Genomic DNA, 23611 nt, shown 5'->3' on the forward strand with positions numbered 1-23611 from the left:
GAAGCCGTTGTTGAGCTTCTTTCGGTTGAGCGTCCAACTTCAGGTCAGCTCATGATCTCACGGTTCGTGAGTTTGAGCCTCAAGTCAGGCTCTGTGCTGACAGCTCAGAGCCTGGAGCCTGCTTCCAATTCTGTGTCTCCCTGTCTCTCTGCCCCTCCCCTGCTTGCACTCTGTCTCTCTCTGTCTCTCTCAAAAATAAATAAACATCAAAAAAAAATTTTAATGGCAAGAAGAGAGGAGCAGAAGCAGCTCCATGCTGGCAAAATCTGTGTGAACATGCAAATGATTTGTGGAAATGGTGAGGATTCTTCAGTTTGGTACTGTGTGGTAATGAGAGGGAAAGGCAGGATAAAGTAGGCAGAGAGGGAAAGAGTAGGACCTGAGGTCCCTGGGTGGGAGAAAACATATTTTGGAACAATGCTGGGAGCATGTGACCACAGCAAACTTCCTCAGGCATGTTCTTCTTAAGAATGCAACAGACACCACCTACTCCCCTTCAGGTTCGCCTCAGGAATTTGACAAAGACCTAACTAAACACAAGTAGTAGGCCATAAAACATATGAGCCACAAGGAATGATGTGGCCATAAACCACCCCTCATACAAGGGAAACGAACCAATCAAAAAGGAATGACTAGGCATTTAGAGTTACCTATAAGTAAGGGTAGAACATGAGAAGAAACACGGAGTAAGGAAAGCGGGGAGGGCGAGGGGGTGCCAGAACCTCATAAAACAAAGACCCTTGCCTGTAGTTAGGGACATTCACTTTTGAATGTCCCCTTTCTGTAAAGAGAGCATTCCCACTATTCTTCCTTCTAATCTTATACTCTAATAAGCTGTTGCCTGCTGCTCATTTTATTCTGCATCCACCTCTTCATTCTTCGAAGCAGCAAGACAGCGAATCACAGTATTAAGGTAAAAAGTCCCGCAACAGTAGTAACAATAGATGTTCTCTGTTCATAGGTTTGTTAATTTAAGATGACTGACCTTAGAACTGAATGCATTTATTTTATTTTTAAACCCCTTAATATTATTTACCTAGAAAGCTTTTGATTAAATGGGCAATTCTTTCTAATACACACACATTCAATACCCTCTAGCTTAGGATCTCTATGCTCTAACTCCGTTTGATGTATAGAACAATATGCTGGGACAGATTATTTTAAATGCATTTTTCAAGGACCCATCACCAGCTATTTTATTTTGTGTAGCTTGGTTGGGATCAAGATGACTCTAAAATAAGAGAATCTAAGGATCACAGTATGAGAAATATTGCCCAGTTCTATGTTCCTATACCCAAGCCTTTTTCATATTTTGTTGGAATATGCTTCTGTCCCTTTTTGCCTTTCTGTTTGATTTTCTTAAGGACTCAACTGTCACCCTTCTGTGAATCTCCCCCAATGAATTCCTGTTCTTTCCGCTGTAGAAAATTAACTGCTCCCCCATGTGCTCTCACGGCCCTATCTAATTATTTAAGTGATTCTCTCCACTGATGAATTGCAAGCATTTGAGATTAAATATTTTGTCTTAACAATAATAATAATAGCTAACATTTATTAGACACCATGTTCCAGACACTGCTAAAACCTGTCTTCCATTTTTCTCATTTTAATTCTTATATAACCGTGGCATAGGTGCCAAGATTAATCCCATTTTAGAGATAAAGAAATAGAAGCTTGGTAGGTGTGGCAGGTAGAGTCAATGCGGCACGCCCCCCCGCTCCCCGACATCATCCTTTTACTGATAGAATCTGCGCCCTGGGTTAAGTCAGGCGCGTGGCAGATTCCCTTGTAACAGGTTTGGGCAAATAGGATGTGAGCTAAGGGATCTGTTTTATTTCTGAAATTGGGCCTTGGAACATTGTCCTTGGGACTTGACTGAAGACACAGCAGTGACCCAGCTTCAACCAAGCAGATGAAGACAGTCTGTTTAGGGGAAAGCACAGCACAAAACTGGGGACAACTGGGTTCCTAATGAGTTTTGTACAACAGAGCTCACCTGATTCACATCTCGGGTCTATAGTAAGAGAGAGAAATAAACGACTGTTTGGCTTTAGCTACCTTGTTTTGGAATCTCTTTGTGTTAGAAGCTTGGCCTTTACTTTAAATCATATAGGAGGTTAAAGAAATTTACTCATGTTAATAAGTAGGACCAGGATTCAAACCCAAGGAGTCTGAATGCAGAATGTCTTTGTATTCCCAATCTCTAATACAGTGTCTGGTACATAGAGTTCAATACATGTGTGATGAATTGAATGGAATCTTCCTCTTGGGTAATAGTTTTATACCCTAACTCCATCAAATATTTCACTTGAGCTGCTGACAAGTGCAAAATTGACTGATTTGAGATTTATCTCTTCTGCAGTTCAGCCTATGCAGCTGATTTTCTGATGAACAGTGAAATGCTTCATTGCTGACAGGACATCTTCTCAAAAGATTAAGGGGAAAATCTAATTAATATCCCTTCAGGCCACTTTACCTACAATTCACTTTTAGTTCACAATTGGAAAATATCAGAAGCTGATGATAAATATGTTAAAGAATGTAACGGCTTCTACAAAAACCTGCCCAGAATTAAACCTGCCTTTTGTTCCTCAATAGAATTGTCTTAAGTCAGAAGCAGCATCTTAAAGAATAGTGGAGAATTGTGTGCATGACATTTACAAACGCCTGTGGAGGCTAGTCTCTTCTCAAGTTGAATTCCCAGTCCAATTTTACTATTGTTTTTAGTTCAAATGTCTTGATTTTCCTTTCCCTGACCTATGGCCACACACCATGATGTCCCAAACTTCTCACATTATAGTTTCACATTGAGAGAGGGGCTCGGAGTGATTTCCTGCATACAATGAGCCCAGTGAGCCCCAAGAACAACATGAAGTACTAGCATGAATGGTACATGCCACGGACTCCCAAGAATATCCATGTTGGCTATGGAAAGGTAGATGCAGCCACAGAGGAAAACAAAAACAAGGCTTGGAAGAAGTTGATTATATTGACAAGTCCTAGAGAGGGAGTCCCTGCAGGCCATACAGGGTCACTAGGTTTTGGTCAGGTGGCAGAAAGCAAGAGGAAAGTCAAGGCCATAGTCTTTATTGGTTTATTGGTTTTTTTGGGGAAACCTTATAGAAGGATAAACAGTTCAGGACTGACCAGTTTGGAGAATTCCCATGGGCTCTGGGCAATAGGGATGGTCTCCAGTTGCCTGGTACCTAGCCCTAGGATGATTTAAGGCAAAGGAATACTGGCTTGCTGTGTGAGAGATAGATTAGAAGGTGGTTGGAGCTACCGACTCAGGATTGGTTGGTTTGCAGATGAAAGAAGTGATCCCAGCTGAGCCCTTTGCTATCCCTAAGAATGGAGTAGCTCTGTGAGGATCATCTCTCATGGCCAGCAGCTTTTCTAAGGCGTCAAAGCACCATAAAATACAGAAAATAAAAGACCTGATTAATACACCATGCAAAAAGGAGTTTATATCTACGTGAGAAGTCTGTACATTAAAAGGTAAATAATAATACAAGGTCATTGTGAGAAATGAGATGATTCATTTTCTGAAATACCAAATAAAAGCTGTGTTGTCTAGTTAACAGTAGGTTTACAACCTATTGGAAGTATGTGCCAACCCTTCCCCCACAATGGAATCCCAAACCCTTAGATACTTCGCTTCTGGTTCGTCTTCTCCTCTCCATTTTGCAGGATTATTTTTTGTGAGCTTTACAATAAGCATTTGCCAAAGAAAACTGGAATCTCTGTCACCTCAAGGAATGTACATTTGTTCCAATCAGATTACTTTTTGCCTTACAAGGGCAGAGGCAACATCTGGGTAAGGCTACATGTAACCTCTGTAGTACTCAGCCAATGAGGAATCAGGGGAGGAACTTGCATGCTAGAGGATAAATCGTCTGCTGTAACCTCCGGGAGTGTGCCTGTCCATCAGATACCTGCTCTGGCAAGAACATCGAAATAAAGCCTCACTTTACAGTGCTCCGAGTCTCCACGTCCCTCCTTCGATTGGGTCAGTGGGCTTATTTCTCCCAATAATGACATAAAATGATGATGATGATGATGATGATGATGATGATGATGATGATGATAGTGATAATGATGATGATCATGATCATGACAGCCAATACATATTGAGTGCTTACCCACTGGGTTAGGTACTTTCTTCATAAGCATCACCTTATGCTTGCATAAGCATAAGGTGTAATCCTTAGAACCACTCCATGAGTTAGATCCTACTATAATCTTGATGATTACTTTGAATTTAAGTTATGTGCCCAAAGGAAAATATTTATTAAGTGGCAAAGGTGAAGTTCAAATCCAGATCTGGATGACTTTGCTTTAATTTCTGCCCTGTGCTGACTCCTGTAAATATTAATGGTGCCAAGATTGGAAACACTCAATAAGCTTGTTAGGGATTCAAAAGAAGAGGGTCAGAAAACTGCAAAGACTTAATGGAAAAAGGAAAGCCTCTGGCAGCTAACGAGTGAAGTAGATAGAACAAGCCATTTAAACACAATGCTGAGCCACCTACAGTTAGTTACTTCTAGTTCAAACTAAACACGTTAGAGGTGTTAACATAATAAGGATTGAAAATCGGGCAAATGAGAAGGCAAAAAAGTGCTATATAGTATCTTAAGAACTATCCTGCCTACTTTTGGTTAGAAGCCCACTGAATTACCATCTCCAGGCCATGAACTTTCTATCTTGTGATTCCAAAGTGTGTTTCATTGGTCGCATATTTTGAGGTCATTTAGCTTCAAATCACCTGGAGTTTTTGTAAAAAAAAAAAAATAAAATACAGACTCCTAGTTGCGTCTTGAACCAGTGGAACCCTGGAGGCTTCCCAGGTAATTGTTCTGTGTGTTAAAGTCTGAGAGTCTTTGCTAATCCACCCATCATTTGTTAGGAGTCAAATGTAAGTGGTTCAAACCAGGCTAAACAGCTACCACAGAACAATTATTCAGTAATTTAATGTGCATGGGTGGTGCGGAGAGGAAGAAGATGGGGTAGGAAAGAAAATCATGCTAAGGTGGGCACCTAAACACCCCCTTTTTTTTTTCAATATAGGTGAAGTAAAGATAAGATGAAAAGAGAACTTGGCCTAGGTTGAGACTGCACTGGTTGATTGTCAGGACTTCCGGGACAGCCTTATTGAGCGCTGCCCTTCCCCCCTTTCCTTCTTGAGTGGAAGGAAGCACCACGGCGTAAATAGCCTCAAAACCACCCCCACTCCATTTCTCCCAAAAGAAGGAGAAAGAAATGAACAGCATTAGGCAATTAGTTTGGTTCTCAATGTTCTAGAAACAACTCTGATAACAACCAAAGGAAAATATCAGCACTGTGCACCCCAGGGTATGTGGTCCACGAAGAAAAGTTACCTGTGATTCTCCTCTGGTCAGAATCTTTAGATGATTTGTCACTCTTTTTGATTTCTTGCTAATTGAATGAATATTTAGTTTAGACAATTTATCTTTAAGTGATTCATCCTCATCATTCTTCTTGTATTTTAGAACTGAAAGGGAAGAATGCAATCACAGATCTGAACACATGTAACAGAATGTATGTGTTTCATCCAAAGTACTAAAGATCAATATTTAAGCTAGAAATCTATGACTTTTGACCCTCTGATACAGATGTGATAGGCTCCAGTGCTTCTGCCCAGTCATGGCCCCAGCTGCCAAACTCACTGACCAGAGACTCAGCTCTCCAAGGGCTTGAGCTCCTCAAAGCTCAAGGTTCATTTACCTCCCACATTAAAGAAATCCCTGAAACTGGAAAAAGCTTTCTCCTTTCTCAGATAATACATTTATTATCTTCAGTCTCTGGAATGAAGCATCATGACCTACTTAAGAAAACTGTATCCAACATAAGGAGACCTCAGACCGTAGAGTGGCTCTCCATTAGCTGAGAGATTTGGGGGTAAGTTGAGTTACATCTCTGAGTTTTACTTTTTTATCTTTAAAATCATTTTCACCTCTCATATTGTTCAGTGTTAAATATTTCTTTTTGTTTCTTGTTTTTATTCTAGGCCCTTCTTTATAATTTTAATTTATTAATATGCATACATATTATTTTTTAATAAAAATTATAAAATAAAAATAAATGAAGTTGTTGGAGCAGTTAGCTCCAAAGTCCTACCATTTCTTTAATGCTGAATTGAGCTTTAACATTAAAAGTACAAATGTTAGAAGTGCAAAGCCATTTAAGAACTTATGGATACAAATCATGCTGAGGGAGGACCCACAATCTCTCCTGCATCACTAACTACATCTGGGATGATAGGAACCACGTAATTGTGCCTCCTGTCTTGAAATCTACATTCCACTTCAGACACAAATGTTGCATCTTAGCTAACAAATACTTAACAATAATTTGTTAATTTGAGAAAGGAATATACTTGTTCCCTTCAGTGAGGGAATTATTGCTACAAAATCTCCATTCTTTATGTTCCAGAACCAGATGAGCTCTATATATTAGCTGGACCTGTCTCACCGTGGATTTAGCTCTAGCTTCCCACCACTCCAGCCATTTGGCCACGAAAGTCTCTGTCTTACCACACATACCGCCAGTGACAGGAGGACTATGTGCTATGGTTCCTTCAGCCCCCAGTATGTCACATGGCATGCAGTGATCAACAGAGGTCAAGTATAGGGCTGCTTAATTTTTTTTAATTGTCTTTTTTTTTGTGCCTTGTGATCTCCTGAACCCAGGCAAAACCACACTCTTTTCCGTAGCCTCTAACTCTAGATATCAAATGATCATGATCACTGCACCTGCTAGAACTACTTAGATATTCTGAGTCTCAGAAGCAAAAGCAGAACACTCCAATCACGGAAAACGCTCAATTCATCATGTGTCCTCTTACCTAAATCTTTCCGTCTTTTAAATTCATTGATGTTCACATTGATGTCTTTCACCGCAGTGAAGGCATCCCCGAGTGCCCTGAAGTCTGGATGAGAGGGAGGGGTGGAGCCTTGGAGTTCACAGAGCAGTAGAGGGTATTTCATTACACGTTGGATTGGTTTGATCATCAAAGAGCCCATGTCCAGTAAGTTTGGCTTGCCCCTACAATGAAGGTAAGTACTATCAGTGTCATAGACATTTGTCTTATTAACTTCTTTTCATTTTTGTTATTTTTATGATTAATCCTGAAACTGTTTTCTCCTTTATTTTTCCTCCCTTTGGCTGCCTACAATTTATTTTATTTTTAAATGTTTATTTTTTGAGAGAGAGAGAAAATGAATGAGTGAGGGCCAGAGACAGAAGGGAACAGATGATCCAAAGCAGCCTCTGCACTGACAGCAGAGAGCCTGATGTGGGGCTCAAACACATGAACCATGAGATCATGAGCTGAGCTGTAGTTGGATGCTTAACTGACTGAGCCACCCAGGCACCCCTGTATACAATTTCTAAAAATGGAGTAAGAACAGTGGATAACTGAAAGAAGCCAGGCTGAAACATCCTACTAAGCAAAAACATAAAAGAAAACACATGTGTAAATCTATCCACCAAAAAGGACTCAAAGCAAGATTTCCGTCCATGTTCCACTCACCATTTTTTTTAATAACAAGACTCATAATAATAGTGGGAAACAATTCAGAATGCATTTTTTCAATGACAACCAAGGAAGATACATTTAATGAAGATATTTTTGTGATTATTAGCAAGGAAAATAAATTCATTATTTAAAAACATGACTTGCCAAGTCTAGTTGAAAGCATGGTCTTCTCTCTTCAGAGGTTCTACCACAGTTCCTAGAAGACATTTATAATAAATGCAGCAGTTCTCTGAATAGTAATCCCACCACTGTCATAATCATTGCTATCACACGACTTTGCATGATTTTCCACGTGAAATTCTTCTTAGTCCACAGATCTTCAAATGGCTACATACAAGTGAGCACTCATGCCTGACTCTCCTTTTAGGAGCTCTGAGATGAGAATAGAGCCATTCCAGTTGGCTAAGCAGTTCACAGGAAGCAAAAAAGCTGGAAGCTTGGTCATATTGTTGTTCAACCCCCTCATTTTTTAGCGAGAAGTCAGGTTTCTAAAAGCCTTTTTAGGGCACCTGGGTGGCTCAGCTGGTTGGGCTACCAACTTCAGATTAGGTCATAATATCATGGTCTGTGGGTTCAAGCCCTGTGTCGGACTCTGTGCTGATGGCTCAGAGCCTGGAGCCTGCTTCAGATTCTGTGTCTCTTTCACTCTTCTCTTCCCCTCTCTTGTGTTCTATCAAAAATAAATAAACATTAAAAAAAAATAAGAGCCCTTTTATGTCAAGAGGCAAATAAAGAGACACTGTAAATGGACATGGATAGAAATTGTACTTTGAATCTTTTCTGGTGGACAGATATTTTTGTTTGTTTTCCTTTAGGTTTTTTGTTTGTTTGGCTTCAGTTTGGGGGATTTTGTTTTTGTTTTTGTTTGTTTTTAGTAGATAAGAACATAGACAGTTTTCAAAACCTAATAGGTAAATTTCTTATTCTTCAATTATTATTTCTAAATATTAATACAGACAACATACCACATCACTGGAATAGTGAAATGGATCTAAAGAACTTTAGATAAAATTACAGAAGTTTATTATTAGAAAAGGCCTGAGAATACCCGGAGACCATCCAACTGAACTCTTCATTTGATAAATGAGAAGCTAGGAGACTTTGATCATCGTGTGTATGTGCCCACATACACACCCCAGTCACTCTCTGACACATCTCCCTTGTTTATTTTTATTGTAGCACTTATCAACTCTCTGCAATCATTCTGTGTCCCTATTTACCAGTTTATGCTCAATTTCTTTGTCATCACTATATCTCCAGCCTGACATACAGTTATTTTCTCAATGAATATTTGTAGATTAAAATGATAGATTTCAGATTTTCTGTGATGTGCTTTTATTTTACATTGAATTCCCCCCCCCCAACTGCACAGTGGTCCTGAATACTAGACTGGGGAGCTTTATCACATGCTGAGAAAATGATGATACCATAATAAACACAAAGACAGAAGCATATCAACGGGAAACTTTTTTTTTTTTGAGGAAAATCCAAGTAAATATTAAAGGTCTGCCAGGGCGTAAAGAGCTGCTTTAGTCTGATTTATCTTGTACTTCCCACCCATTTACACAAAATCCATTGAGGAAAAGAGGAAGGGATATAAAGAGACAGGATGGCAAGGAGAAGGAGAATGGGAAAGAGAGATGTTTTTGGTTTCAAGAGGATGGGGTGAAGTGTATGGGAAAAAAATATAAATCTATTATGGATACTGAAAATAGTAACTAGGGGCACCTGGGTGGCTCAGTCAGCTGAGCATCTGACTTGATTTCAGCTCAGGTCATGATCCCAAGGTCATGAGATCGAGCCCCATGTCAGGCTCTGCACTGAGCATGGACCTACTGGAGATTCTCTCCCTCTCTTCCTCTGCCCGTCTCCCCTGCTTATGTGCTTTCTTTCTCTCTAAGATAAAAAATAAATAAAAAATTAACTAAAAATATATTTTCTAACTGATGATGTGTCAAAAGCAAAATATCTGAAGATGAAATGCAGCTTAACAGAGAGTCTTTAACAATACAACAGTTTAGACACTTAAGTAGAAATAATTTCCTTAAATAAGAACAAGTCAGTAATACGGAAGGTATTAACTTGAGAAGAAATAATTTCATCTATATGAATATGATTAGAATTTCTTCTGAGTTTTTCTTTTGGCTATGAACAAATATTTGTTTATTTAGTCTTCTAAAAATCACTGAAAATGCCATCAAAATATGAATATGATCAAACAACTCAAAGAAGACTCAATTTTAATAAGATAGTATATTAGTGTGTATTGTTATGTGCATATTTAAAATTTTTAATTAAAAATAAAGCCCAGGTGTATTAAAGGCCATACTTGTAACTCTGAGCTTAAGATCTTTAAAAAAAACAACAACTTCAGCCCTTTAGTTTGTCCACATCTTATCATTACTTCTTTTTCTATTACTTTCTGATATCGAAATTCTATTTTCTCTCTTTTATGTTTCAAATGACAATAATAACAGTTGTTAATGATTACTCTTTCTCTTAAAGTGTCACAAATGCAAATACTTAAAAAGCCTTTCTCAAAAATGAGAAATCTCCCAGACACTTTGTCTTCAGACAGGAACTTTGGACAGTTGCCCAAGTGATGAGCAAGGATGTTCCCATATCTACATCACACAGACAGACAATATGGTAGAAAAGATAGAGGATGCCTTTTAAGATTATGACACTCCAGGCATTCACCCCACCTAATCCCTTCCAGTCAGATGAAGTTCTGATAACTATGAGAGGCAAATGAGTCCTATGTGTGATATAACCCAGCTCAACCAAGTACCCAATTAACACGTGCATCCCCAACAGAAAATAACCAAATGCATAACAACTTCCCCTAAACCCAGGGCTGAAAACAGAGGTAGTCATTCATTTGTAATTCTGTTTCTTCTTTCTCTGTCTTATCATGAATACTTTGGCAAGTATTTAGGACCATAAGTAGCTACACTAATCTCATTGTGAATTATTAGGACTTTATAAAGTCAAGTAAACACAGCTGTCTTTGTTTTAGCAGCATCCAGTTTTGCTATAAAGAGCTTCACAACAAATACAAGAAAACAGTCACACAGTGAAAATAAAAATGATATTTAAACATTGTAAAAACTGTAGTGGAAGACAAAAAATCAGATATACAACATTGAGGTACACCAATATATCTTAATTAGAGGGAGAAAACAAGAGGAAGGAAAAATAATCAGTTATCTATTGATTGTCTTACTTTGAATTTCCTGTGTTTTATGACCACAAATATCCTAAATTTAATATTTATTTTACAGTAGCCACAAACCAATGGATTCACACCTGGTAATTCATGAAACTTGAGACTATTGGGGCCTATTACTGAATTTATTTTCAATTCACTCTTCTTTTAAAATACCTTAAGTCAATTTTTTAAAGCTGTACATTGCTCTACAAATAATAATGAAATATCATTTGACATAATAAAAAACAGTTGTAAAATAAATATAGAACTATTAAATTTTAGAAGCTGTAAAGAAGGGATGCCTGGGTGGCTTAGTTGGTTGAGCAACCGACGTCAGCTTAGGTCATGATCTCTCAGTTCATGGGTTCGAGCCTGACATAGGGCTCAGTGCTTAACACTCAGAGCCTGGAACTTGTTTCAGATTCTGTGTCTGCCTCTCTTTCTGTTTCTCCCTCACTTGCAGTTTGCCTCTCTCTCACACAAAAATAAATAAACTTAAAAGATGTAAAAAAGATAAATAAATGGTCACTGATTCATTACCAGAGAACTTCAAACCAGAGAGAATCATTAATATGGAGAGGCAATCATTTAATTCTTCCTCCTAAGATTCATTAATTAGACTCCCTGAGAATCCGTGGAAGTGGAGAGAGGAGAGAGGTGGGAATTAGAATAAGAAGAACTAGTTGAAAACCTATTTAAGAAACAGCCTCGAGGTGTCTAGGTGGCTCAGCCTGTTAAGCATCCATCTTCAGCTCAGGTCTTGCTCTCACAGTTCATGAGTTCAAACCCAATATTGGGCTCTCAGCAAGAGCCCACTTTGGACACTCTGTCACCCTTTCTCTGTCCCCTCTCCTGCTCACACACTCTCTCTTGCTCTCTCAAAAATAAATAAACATTAAAAAAAAAGAAACAGCCTAATTTTTGGGTGCTATTAAAGAATTGAGATCATTTGAAGAACTAAGAAAGAGCTCTTGGAAATTAAAAGGATAATACCTGAAATGAAATCTCACAAGTGTTAGAGAAAATGTTCACGAACTTTCCAGAAAGAAGAGCAAAAATATACAAAGGGATAGAAAATAGAAGGAAAATTTAAAAAGTGAGAAGTCTGGTCTAAAAGATCCACTATTGAAATAATTAGTCCCAGAAAGCAAGAACAGAGCTTGGGGAGGAAATCATCAGTAGAATAATTCAAGAGCAGGACATGAATTATCAAGTTGAAAGAACTCAGTGAATATCCAGCACAATGGATGAAATGGATTCACACCTGGTAATTCATGAAACTTGAGACTATTGGGGCCAAAGAGAAAGTCCAACAATCCTTTAGAGAAACATAAGCAAATGGGTACAAACAAATGATTAAGAATCAGAAGAAGATTCAGATTTGACTAGCAACAGTAAAAGCTAGAAAATGATGAAGAATTACCATTAAATTCTGAAGATGAAGGGTTTTCAATTTAGAATCCTATACTTGACCAAACTATAAATCATGTGTGAAGCTAAAATAAAGATTTTGGGAACTATAAAATTGCCTAAGATTTTACATTCTTGGCAAACATCGGAAACTATTGAAGCAGGTACTAAAAATAGGAAAGAGGCAAAGAGATTCTCCAGGATGACAGTAGGAAAGTTCCTTAAAGACAGCTGTGCCCAGACTCAATAGGTCAGAAAGGCTCTGGGAGAGGCTTTTTTAGGCAGATGAAGTTGATACCATGTATAATGCATCTGGCTGTCTTAAGGGATGACTGGCTGTGAATGTTTGGCATTAATTATTAGAACAAAGAAAACTAAGAAATTTTTTAAAAATAGAGATAATAGTTAATTCCCAGAAAAACAAGTAGTTCTTCCAATGTTTAGCTTTGAAAAGAAATGTACTCAGATATACTCAAATATAAGAAATCAAACATTGACTATGGCTCTAATCTAAATGACAACGTAACTGCACAGAAAGAATGAAGAGATGTGGAGGATGTGTGTGTGTGTGTGTGTGTGTGTGTGTGTGTGTGTGTGTTGTAGTAGTAGTACTAGTGATGGTGGTGGTGGTGGTAGAGATGACATAGGGAAAGAGATAAATTCTCATCTTCTACCGGAGAAGACAAAACATAATACTTAAAAAAGAAAAACCAGGGGCACTTGGGTGGCTCAGTCGGTTAAGCAACCAACTCTTGATCTCTGCTCAAGTCATGATCTCATCGTTCATGGGATGGAGTCCCTCAGTGGATGCCTGCTTGGGATTCTCTCTCTCCCTTTCTCTCTCTGTCCCCCTGCCCCCCAGCATGTGTGCCTGCATTCTCTCTCTCTCTCTCTCTCTCTCTCTCTCTCTCTCTCTCTCTCTCTCTGTCTTGCTCTCCAAATAAATAAATATACTTTAAGAAAAGGAAAAACCAAACATGTTTTTAGATTGATGAAGCTAAGTATCAAAATATTAATTAAAAAATGTGAAAATGCTTATGTCCTTAAAAAGCAGGTAAGAGAAGAGGGGACTGCTATTTTCCTTAAATCCTGTGGAACTATTTGGCTTTTTCAACCATGGTACATATAATTTTAACAAAAAGACAAATATTTTAAAGAAGGAAAATGCAAGAATATCTAAGAAAATTCTGAAGAGGAGGAGTACTGGGCTAAGATTACAGGTGATCCCTGGAACAACACAGATTTGAACTGTGCATGTTCACTTATACATGAATTTTTTAAAATATACGGTACAGTACTGAGTATATTTTTCCTTTCTTATGATTTTCTTAATTACATTTTCTTTCCTCTAGCTTACATTAAGAACACAGTATATAATACATGTAATGGACAAAATATGTGTTAATTGACTATGTTGCCAGTAAAGTTTTTGGCCAACAGTAAGCTACTAGCAGTTAAGCTCTGGGGCAGTCAAAAGTTATACATGGATTTTCAATTGCATGGGGTTGGCATGCAATTATATATATATATATAAGATATAATTAAAATATATATAAAATATATATAATTAAAATATAAAGCTGCAAAACCGAAAACAGCTTCGTCTTGGTACGTATATGTACAAAAGAGTAGCAGAAAATGGAAAATCAAGAAATAAATACAAGTATGTATGAAAATTAAGGACATGGTAAATATGACATTCCTACTCTGTGGGAAAAAATAAATTATTCAGTATCGGTGTTGTGATAATTATCTAGCTATATAGAAAAAAATCATGAAATTAATGAATTCTTTATACCAAACAATTTCCATATAGATCGAAGGTCTAAATGTTAAAAACGAAACATAAGAACTTGAAGAAAACAGGGGATTACATTTTAAAACAATCTTGGAGTTTTTATGTATAGACAAAATCTAAAAAAGTGGTAGAAAAAAGTGATAAATCTATTTTAAGATTTAGCGCTATAATACTGTACAGATAAAAACAATAACAGAAGCAACCATAAGCCATGTTAAAATCAGATGATAAGCTAGAAGTATTATTTATAGCACAACAAACAGAAAAGGTGTGAATATACTTGCTGATTAAAGACCCACTGTCAATTTATTAGGAAAAGATGAGCATTTCAATAAAAGTAATCAATAGAAGGATAATTCATTAGTAAGTGCAAATAATTAACCATACATGAAAAATGCTCAATTATTACTAATTAAAATGGAAACAATGCAATACTATTTGGGGCCTTCTTGCCAGAAATTATAAAGATACACATATTAATTATTTCTAGTCCTCTCTAATAGGAGGTAAATGGACAACTCATACACAGGTAGTGAAAATATAAATTAGTTCAGCTTTCTTAAATTTTCTGGCAGTAAGTATCAAAAACCTCTTAATCTAGCAATTTCACTTTTAGAAACTCATTCTAAGAAAATCAAATTATTGTACAAAGATCATTTATAAGAATGAATATATAACATCAATCTTTCTACACAGATAGACATAATTCAAGTATCTATAAGGGATTGGTAAACTAAACTATGGTGTATACATCAGATAAAATATTCTGCAGTCATAAAGCAATGTGGATTCATATTTACTGACAAAGAAAGGTGTCCATGATACACTGATGAATGAGGTAGTAAGTTGGCATACAGGAAATACATAGCGGTCCTATGTTAGTCTGTGTGTGTGTAGAAAAAAATTGCTGTGAAGTGAGGGACTCCTGCAATGCTACAAGAGTTAACTCTGAAATGGGACTACCAATTGTCTTTACTGTCTTCATTTTGATTTTCTATATTTTGCAGAGTTTCTTTAAAATTCAAAAACTATATAAAACCTACAAAGATGAAAATAATGTAGAACATTTTGAGATTGATAGAAATCCAACATAGGAAGATGTGGTCAGACAGAGAATACATATAAAAGAGTGGAAAAACATAAAGATAAAACGTTGCATTTCTGGAGATTGTTAAATTTAGAGTAGTTATGTTTTTCTTGCTTTAGAACAAGGGACTTGGATCAAATGCTTTTGGGGGCATTTTTCTTGGTGCAGGATTCTATGATTCTTGTCACTTTAATACTGTCTTTGATGTTTGCATAAGATTATAATTCAAAATAAACATTTCAGAAGTTATAAATATCTTTATCTTTTCCTGTAGTTTTTAAAATGTTGATTGTACAAAAAGAACCCAGACACAATTTTCCATTTCCATAAGTGAGGATTTTTTTGGAAGCATCTAAAAACCCACATTTCCTAAATGCACTCTTGGCTGCAATATTCCTGGCCTTAGCTGTTAAGGAGCCAAACAATTACAAAGCACTTGACATTGCCTTTTACCCTTTTATGTAGCAGCATGTGTGCCTCACGACCAGAGTGAGAGAAACAGGAAGGAAAATAACTCATGGCAAATGTGGCTTTGATGTTCATCCAGCCACATGCTGGGATTGCTCGTCCTCTTTCCCAGTTCTTGATGTATAGAATAGGCTGGGGGAAGGCATACAAAGCCTGCTAACTCCCACGCAGCAGGACTGCCCTAAAAGCTAGAGCGATTTTTAAGCAAGTATTTCAATACAATGTACTGTTTGTTCTAAGTATTCTGTGTGTGGGAGCTTGTGCAGCTAACTGTTTTAAAAGAATCTCTCATTTTCCTCTGAATCTCTCTCTTTCCCTCTCTCTTTTTGGTCTTTTGGCTATAAAGACCTAAGCTTCAGGAAAAGAAACCTGAAAAAAAAAAAAAAAGGACAAGAAATCTGAGCAGAATTTGTAGCATAGAAAATTCTTCTGTAATTCGCATAAATTCTTCTTTGTGAATCTCTAGTCCTAGGCACAGTGCCTGGAGCATCGGCTTTTTAATGAGATAATGAAACAGCAATCTTCCCAGCCCTCCAAATGGATCAACTATCCCTGAGGAGAAGCCAGGAGGACCCCAGAGTGTGAAAGGACAAAGGCCCCATCCATTATGAACCTTTCCAAATTCAGATGATCTCAGAATTAGGAACTCATTGAACATTACATCTGTTTACATGCTATAGGATATATAGAGATAGAGATAGAGATAGAGATATATTTTTTCCTTTTGAAAGAAAAGACTTATAGAGTGAGAGAACTGAGTGCCTGTTCAGCATGTCAAAAACTTACATCTCAACTTGGCTGAGATATGAGGCCTTAAACTACAGGTTCCCTGTCTCATTCCTGGTTCTTCTACCTCACTTACGAAATTCTGTCTCTCCTCATGGTCACTCTGCATCAAAGCATAAATGACAGATATTGACAGCTTAAGTTAATATAATTTTTATTTTATAGAGGTTTGTATTTCCTGATGTACAGTTTCATACACACACACACACACACACACACACACACAAACACGTGTACACAAGCAAACACACAACTAACCATGATAAAGCAAACATGCTTTTTTAGGGGTCCCCGGGTGGCTCAGTCGGTTAAGTGTCCGACTTTGGCTCAGGTCATGATCTCTCTGTTCGAGCCCAGCATCGGGCTCTGTGCTGACAACTAGGAGCCTGGAGCCAGCATTGGATTCTGCGTCTCCCTCTCTCTCTGCCCCTCCCCCGCTCGCTCGTGTGCGCGCGCTCTCTCTCTCTCTCTCTCTCTCTCTCAAAAATAAAATAAGCATTAAAAAAATTAAAGCAAATGTGCTTTTTAAAAGTCCTGGTACATCTGTGTTTGTATTTAAGCCAATACCATCCTTATTAGATTAGACATGCTTTCCTTCTATAAAAATGGACATCTTCCAAAGTGTTGTGTATATGTTGTATTATTTTGATAAGATAATTTCTATATTGTCCTAATGACAAACTATTTCATCTTACTATTTAATGTATGTTAAATATAATATATATGTGTGTTTGGTTTTTTCTCTGTAAATCAGATTATTAAGAGTCCAAATTGGAAGGAACCCAATATTTACTATAATGCATGAAGATCTTTGCTTTTGCACATTAATCTGTAGAAACCTCAAAAACATTATGGTATCCATCTGAGGCCTTTTTTTTAAAGACTAATGTTGTTTTTAGGGCAGTATTTTTTTGGACACACTAAGTTCCTAACACACATGTGCTGGGCGGTTCCTAAAGAGTTTCTGGCACCAGGAACGCTGTGATTCAAATTACATCCCAGGATTCTCTTCAAACATTTTGTGAAATATATGAGATCATTTAACATGTAGGATGACCTCAGGCAAATCGGAAATGATGTATCAGAAACAATAAACATAGTTGTAAAAACCAAAAATTCTAATGTTCAGAAATACTCACCAGCTTTTTCCCCATGATCTTTACATTTGGTTTCTATTATTAAAACAAAAGTACTTACTCTTGCATGTATATTTTCCTGTAAGAGAGAAGGAGAAAAGTAAATTAATGTAAATCTACCTATTTAAGGTAATTTGCAAACATTATAAAACCTTTGAATTTATATTACATAAAATAAAGTGATGTTATTTTCATGAATGTTTTACAGAATTAGTCTCATTATTTTATAACCACATTCCTCAAATTTTACCTGTGTCTTGTATACATCAACTTTGTTTCACACTCTATATAAGATTAAAAACTATTGATTCAGGTTGTAATTAGTAAATTTTGATTATGTGAAAATGGATTTAAACCTCAATTTGTTTACATTATGAAAAAAGAGAATTTGTTAAACATAGTAACAGGAGAAGTTGAGATTACAAGGCTACAAAGTAACCTATAAATGACTTGCAGCTTATAAACAATTCACCTGTTCAATATGACAACTCACTAGTTGTCAAACAGCATGAAAACTTTCACTAGCCATTGCTAGCTTGTGTGGCTTCCATCCTGCTCAGGAAAAATGGAAGTCCTTCAAGGCAACGTGATCTGCCTCTCCTTCCACTTTCGCTCTACCTCATTTCCTGTTGTTCACCACTTCCCCCAAACTATGGCCGCAGCGCAGGCCTCTATTTACAGTCCTCATAGTCCGAAGGCAGGCTTCTGCCTCCTGGTCTGGGCACTTGCAGTTCTTCTGTCTGGTTGCTCTTGCCCCAGGGGTCTGGATGGCTCACTCCTTATCTCCTTCAGGTCTTTGCTCAAGTGTTTCTTCCTAGTGAAACCTTCCTGGACAAACTTTTAAAAATCGTGCTATGCCTCCTACTCTACTCTTTATTCTCATTCCCTGCTTTATTTCTCTTCATAACACTGTCACTTTATAATAACTATATAGTTACTTCAGTTATTGTCTGTCTCTCTGCTCCCCATCTGAATGAGGGCAAGGACATGCTTGCTCTGTTGTCTGCTGTAGTCCAGTACCTGAGAAAGTGACTGGCGTTGGGTAGGAGTACAGGACATATTTGTCACGTAATTAATTAACAATGAAACGGAAGTGAAAATCGTTTAAGTTAAATTTCAGGCATAAAGGAGATAGAAATTTTCCCCTAGAAGCTTCATATAGCTATAAAGAAATAAAGCAGTAAACTATATTAATAACCTGATCACCTTGACCTCTGATTTTCAGTTTCTTGGAATACAATGAATATTTTCAACATGAAAAATCTTTGTGACCCCATCTCATAACAATAGACGGTCTTTTCATAGTCTATGATTGAGAAGAAAATTTATGATAAATACCTATGTTAAATTTCATATATTTAATGAACTTAAAAGGTTTGAAAAATTTAATCCCAGTACTCCATATTTGTGCAAAACAATGGTAAATATATACGTAAAACAATTTGTCCTTCACTCTTCACACCTCTTATATGAATGGATTCCTAGATATCTTGAAATAACTAGGTTCTGCTGAATCTAAGACTTCTTTGTTGTAATCAAGCAGAGAATCACATTCAAAACAAAATCAGCTACTGCTATCATTTTAGGCAATTATTAAATGCTGTTTGAAGAACACTTCTACTTCAGTGAAAGATACTATACCACTACTCCCAACCCCTACTCAATATTTTCTTCCATTTAAGTTCACATTTTTGTCTCAATTTTTGTCCCCCTCTAATGAAGAATTTTATTTTCCCAGTAAGATATGTGGGTATATATGAGGATAATAGATCAGAAAATTTGGGGGGAAAGTTGAATAAAAATATAAATACATCTTTCTATGGAGCAAACAAGTGAACACATGATCATTTTGGAAGCAAAACACAAAATTTGAAGTTGAAAGAAAAAATTGTTCTTCTAACTCCTAAGGAAGACAGAATTTTTTCTATTTAATTTATTTCAACTGAATAAAACAAGCATAACATAAATTAAACACTGTATTTAATGTCAGTGTAACATTTTATAAAAGGAACCTGAGAGGTTTTCTAACATGTAAAACTGTAATAATAGTACTACATTATAAAGTCTCCTTTTTGTTTGCTTCTCATTTTTATAAGTCTCCCTTTTAGGCTAAACCTTCCCAGAAGTTCACCCCAGCCAAAGACAATTCAGGAAGGAGGAAGTTAGATTGTGTTCACTTACCCTTTTATGGAACAAAAGTAATTTAATATAACCCTCACCACACCTCTTACCCTCATGGCCTCATTATAATTTGACTTACAATTAACGGAAGTTTTTATGTTGCTATTTCTTAATGATTATAGTCTTTGTTCAAACATGGTGCATTATTACAACAAGGAACTGAAAATTTTTTCAAAAATGATTAAAAAATTATTTTCATGTTTACTTTATTATTTATTTTTAGAGAGAGAGAGAGAGAGAGAGAGAGAGAGATAGAACACAAGCAGGGGCAGGGCAGAGAGAGAGGGAGAGAGAGAATCCCAAACAGGCTCTGCTGTGTCATCTTAGAGCCTGACACCGGGCTCGATCTTGCAAACTGTGAGATCATGACCTGAGCTGAAGTCAAAAGTCAGATGCTTAACCTACTGAGCCAGGCAGGCACCCCTCAAAATGATTTTAATTTTTACTTGGAACATATTTTAGAATAACATTAAGAAATATAAAATGTGGTGAACAAATTGAACTTCATTCCTTTAGATTCTGCGTTGCATAAGCTTTGAGCTTTTAGCTTCCTCTCTGAATGGAGAAAGTGTCGTAGTACAAACAGCCAAAGCACCCACACCACTAGAAGTTCGTTTTCCTCCCAAGGATGGTGGCTTCGGTTAGGAAGAAGAAAAATGTATATAAATTTAAAACAACTAGCCATAAAGCTAGGGATGTGTCTTCCAACTACCAAAAACCTTGGAAAAGCCCCTTCATTCTTTATCTATTACAAGATAAAAGGGTTCCGAGGCCTCTGAAAGGCACAGGGATTCGGTGGTATTTTTAGCTAGAAAAACAGAATAAGGCGGTAGCAGAGAGGCTATTCTAATTATAGTTACACTTGCATTTATAGCTATTCTATTTTTCATTTTCTTCATACAAATCAGAAGCCTTAAATAACCCCAAAGAGGCTAAGTAACCAGAGTTTAGCAAATGACTTCCATAAACTTAAAGACTGTATTAAAAGCATTTCATGCGATCTTACGGGTCACTAATGAGAATTTGTAAATACTCCATGTTGAATAAATAAAAATTTGCAGATTTCCAATTTGCAAGCTACAAATGCAGATGTGATACTGCACTCCCAGAAAGTTTTAGTCTTTACTTTCTTAAGGTCTCCAAGCCCTGAAATTACTGCTTAGATTGTATCTGTAGTTCTGAAGAAAGTCCGTATGCTTCAGGGAAAGCAGCCAGTCAGTACTGATTCCTTTCTGAAGTGGTTCTTAACCTGAGTGTGTATCCACAATCACCCAAGGGTGCTGGTGAATATGCAGCTTCTTGGACTGGACCCCCCAGCAGTCCGATTTAGTGATTTATCTATTTATTTAGGTCTGGAGCAGAGCCTAGGGATGTGCACCTTGATACGTCCCTGTGGATCTGATACAGGGGAAATCATAGGCCAGGAAATGCTGTCCTAACGTTTCAAAGGGGTTCAAAATTATTTTCTAGAGACAAATATTATTTTCTCTTTTGAAAGATAATGGACTTCAAAGAATAGCCAAGGGTTATGAGCTCAAGTCTGTTACAGAACCAGGAAATCTCTCTACCCTCCTGTTGGAAATTAGTCTTGAACCTTACCGTGACAGCTTCTGGTGTGCTATTTAAATGAACTCTGGTATTGTTATTAAACTTTCCAGATGGTTTTGTTTATCTACCCAAGTAGAAGGTGTGCTCCTAGGAGGCAAGAACTATGCAGACATATATGTTGTTTTTCAACATTATCTAGTACTTTTAATAAATATTTATTAGACCCTCAATAAACATATGTTAATTTTAGTTCAAATGCAACCTAAGTTGCTTAAAATCTGCTTTAACTTCTGAGACCCGAAGCCACCTCCCTCACGGATATTGCTTCAAACTCTGTTCTTCTGATATCCCTTGCACGGTAGAAATGAAGGCCACTCCTAATATTCATTAGAAATTGGCAACTGTGCACTTGGGCTCTGTTATTTAGCCACAAGGAGAAGGCAGAGCCACAGTAATAGCTTTGACTGATTACTTGGCAAGGGAAACCAAACCCTTGGGGCGTTCCAGACTCGCTTTGGCCTATAAACCTGTTTAAAAACCTGTTTCTCAGAATTTAAGGCTTAGCTCAATTGAGGCCAGTATTATAGTAATGTCAATAATTCTGCTCTCAGCTTTCAGGCAGACCAGTACAATTCATCATTAACTTTACTTTCATGGAAAGGCAACTTTTGGGAAAATAGCTCTAACTTAAGCTATTTTATTTTGATTTTTCTTTCCCTTAAGAAATAGTAGTGTCAATATTACTTTGCTAGGGTTTTTGTGCTTTCTAAACCTTAGCACCTTCCAGTGCCTGAAATTATTCTCTAAAATCAGAGTAGTGCTGAATACACAAGATTTGGGACATCCACCAGGGCAATAACTCAAGGCTTTCAGAAAAAAGATCAAATAAGTCATTGGGTCTGAAAGTCATTTTCAGGAATTGAGACTTCATGATGTTTCAAAATTACCTCTGCCTTTTAGCTGCTTTTAGGGGGTATGATACTGAGTTTCACTGCCTAGTGGAATATTCTGGCAGGGTCCATTTCTTTGTCTTAGGAGTCAAAAGCCTTAATGATGAATAAACTAGTGTTCACCCCCCTCAAACCAACAGCTCCACTTCTAGTCAGCTGTTAGGAGCCAAAGTAAATTAACTACATCTGCTCCCTGGATGGACCTCCATTCTTGAGGTTGTAGTTGGAGCAATGGCCAAAGGTACTAGTTGTTCACTCGCTGTGAGATTTCTCTCTTTTATTTCCAGAAGTTTAAGAGGAAGAGTGACTCAAGATAGTCATTTATTGGATCAGATCTTGCCACTAGTATAAGGTAGGAAAAGGATACATTCACACCCAGGATAACACTGTTATTTTTCCATGTAGATTTAGAAGATGTTTCTCCTAATATATGAATTTATTTAGATGGATACAAACTTCAAACTTTAAGGTTTCTCTGAATTGATTTTGAACATTTAACTGTAAACAGTGGGAAAATACTGAACTGGAGCAACACGTCACATATTATCTTTAAGATCATAGTAAGCTCCGTGTGGGCAAGGTTGAATTCTCATTTATTTTTTTTTTTTTCAGCACCCAGAGGTATGCTTGGTGTAAAATAAGCACTATCTAAATGCTTGTGATTTCATGTCTTGAATATACTCAGCATGATATGAAAAATGGGTAAAGAACTGCAACAACGTAATGACCAATAGAGGGCAGTAAAGTTAATTTTTAAAAATTCTTTGGGCCCTGTTTAAACCCACTTTCAGTCCCAGTTCAAGCCTGGAAAGACATTTCCCAGAGTCCAGTAGCCCCTCGTTCCCCGGTTTTATTTCCCAGGGTTTCTGTTACCACGGCCAATCGTGATCCGGAAGCAGATGGTCCTCCTCCTGAGGATTGATCCTCAGCAAGTCAGTAGTAGCCTAACGCTACGTCTCACGGCCTGTGCCATTCACCTCACTTCATGGCATCATGGAGGCATTTTATCATTTCTCATTTTCTCAAGAAGAAGGGTGAGTATAGCACAACAAGATATTTTGAGAGACAGACCATAAAAACTTTTATTACAGTATATTGTTGTAATTGTTCAATTTTACTTTAGTTATTTTTGTTAACCTCTTACTTTGCCTAATTTATGAGTTAAATTGTGTCATAGGTATAGGTATGTATGTATAGAAAAAAACATAGTATTGAGTGTTTGGTACTATCTAAGGTTTCAGACATCCTGTGTGTGTGGGGAGGAGGGTGTCTTGGAATGTATCTCCTGTGGATAAGATGGGAGATTACTGTAGTCTCATTTAGTCTCCTGATTTTATTTTAATTTAGCTACCAAAATCTTGAACCACTTCAAGACCCCCATCTTTGTCCTCCTGCAATAGAGTATGTAATGGGAGGGGTGTGCCAGAGGCTCAGACTGGTTGGTATGCTTTAAGATATCACAACTCTGATTAATTCTT

General features: G+C 37.2%; 1 protein-coding gene and 1 long non-coding RNA gene across 2 annotated transcripts in view; one reads left to right on the forward strand and one right to left on the reverse strand.

Annotated features, from left to right (window-relative positions):
• ARHGEF38 (Rho guanine nucleotide exchange factor 38) overlaps nt 1-23611 on the reverse strand; it is a 121662-nt gene that overhangs the window by 21068 nt on the left and 76983 nt on the right. The window contains exons 5-7 of the mRNA XM_029942458.1: nt 17516-17533; nt 6866-7065; nt 5379-5512 (exon numbers count right to left, since the gene is read on the reverse strand). Coding sequence (XP_029798318.1) covers nt 5379-5512; nt 6866-7065; nt 17516-17533 — 352 coding nt within the window. The remainder of the gene's footprint in view (nt 1-5378; nt 5513-6865; nt 7066-17515; nt 17534-23611) is intronic.
• LOC115294539 overlaps nt 22936-23611 on the forward strand; it is a 46162-nt gene continuing 45486 nt past the window's right edge. Inside the window, exon 1 of the long non-coding RNA XR_003909942.1 lies at nt 22936-23167. This is a non-coding gene — a long non-coding RNA (uncharacterized LOC115294539). The remainder of the gene's footprint in view (nt 23168-23611) is intronic.

Source organism: Suricata suricatta, chromosome 1, assembly GCF_006229205.1.
Source record: "Suricata suricatta isolate VVHF042 chromosome 1, meerkat_22Aug2017_6uvM2_HiC, whole genome shotgun sequence".
NCBI lineage: Eukaryota > Metazoa > Chordata > Mammalia > Carnivora > Herpestidae > Suricata > Suricata suricatta.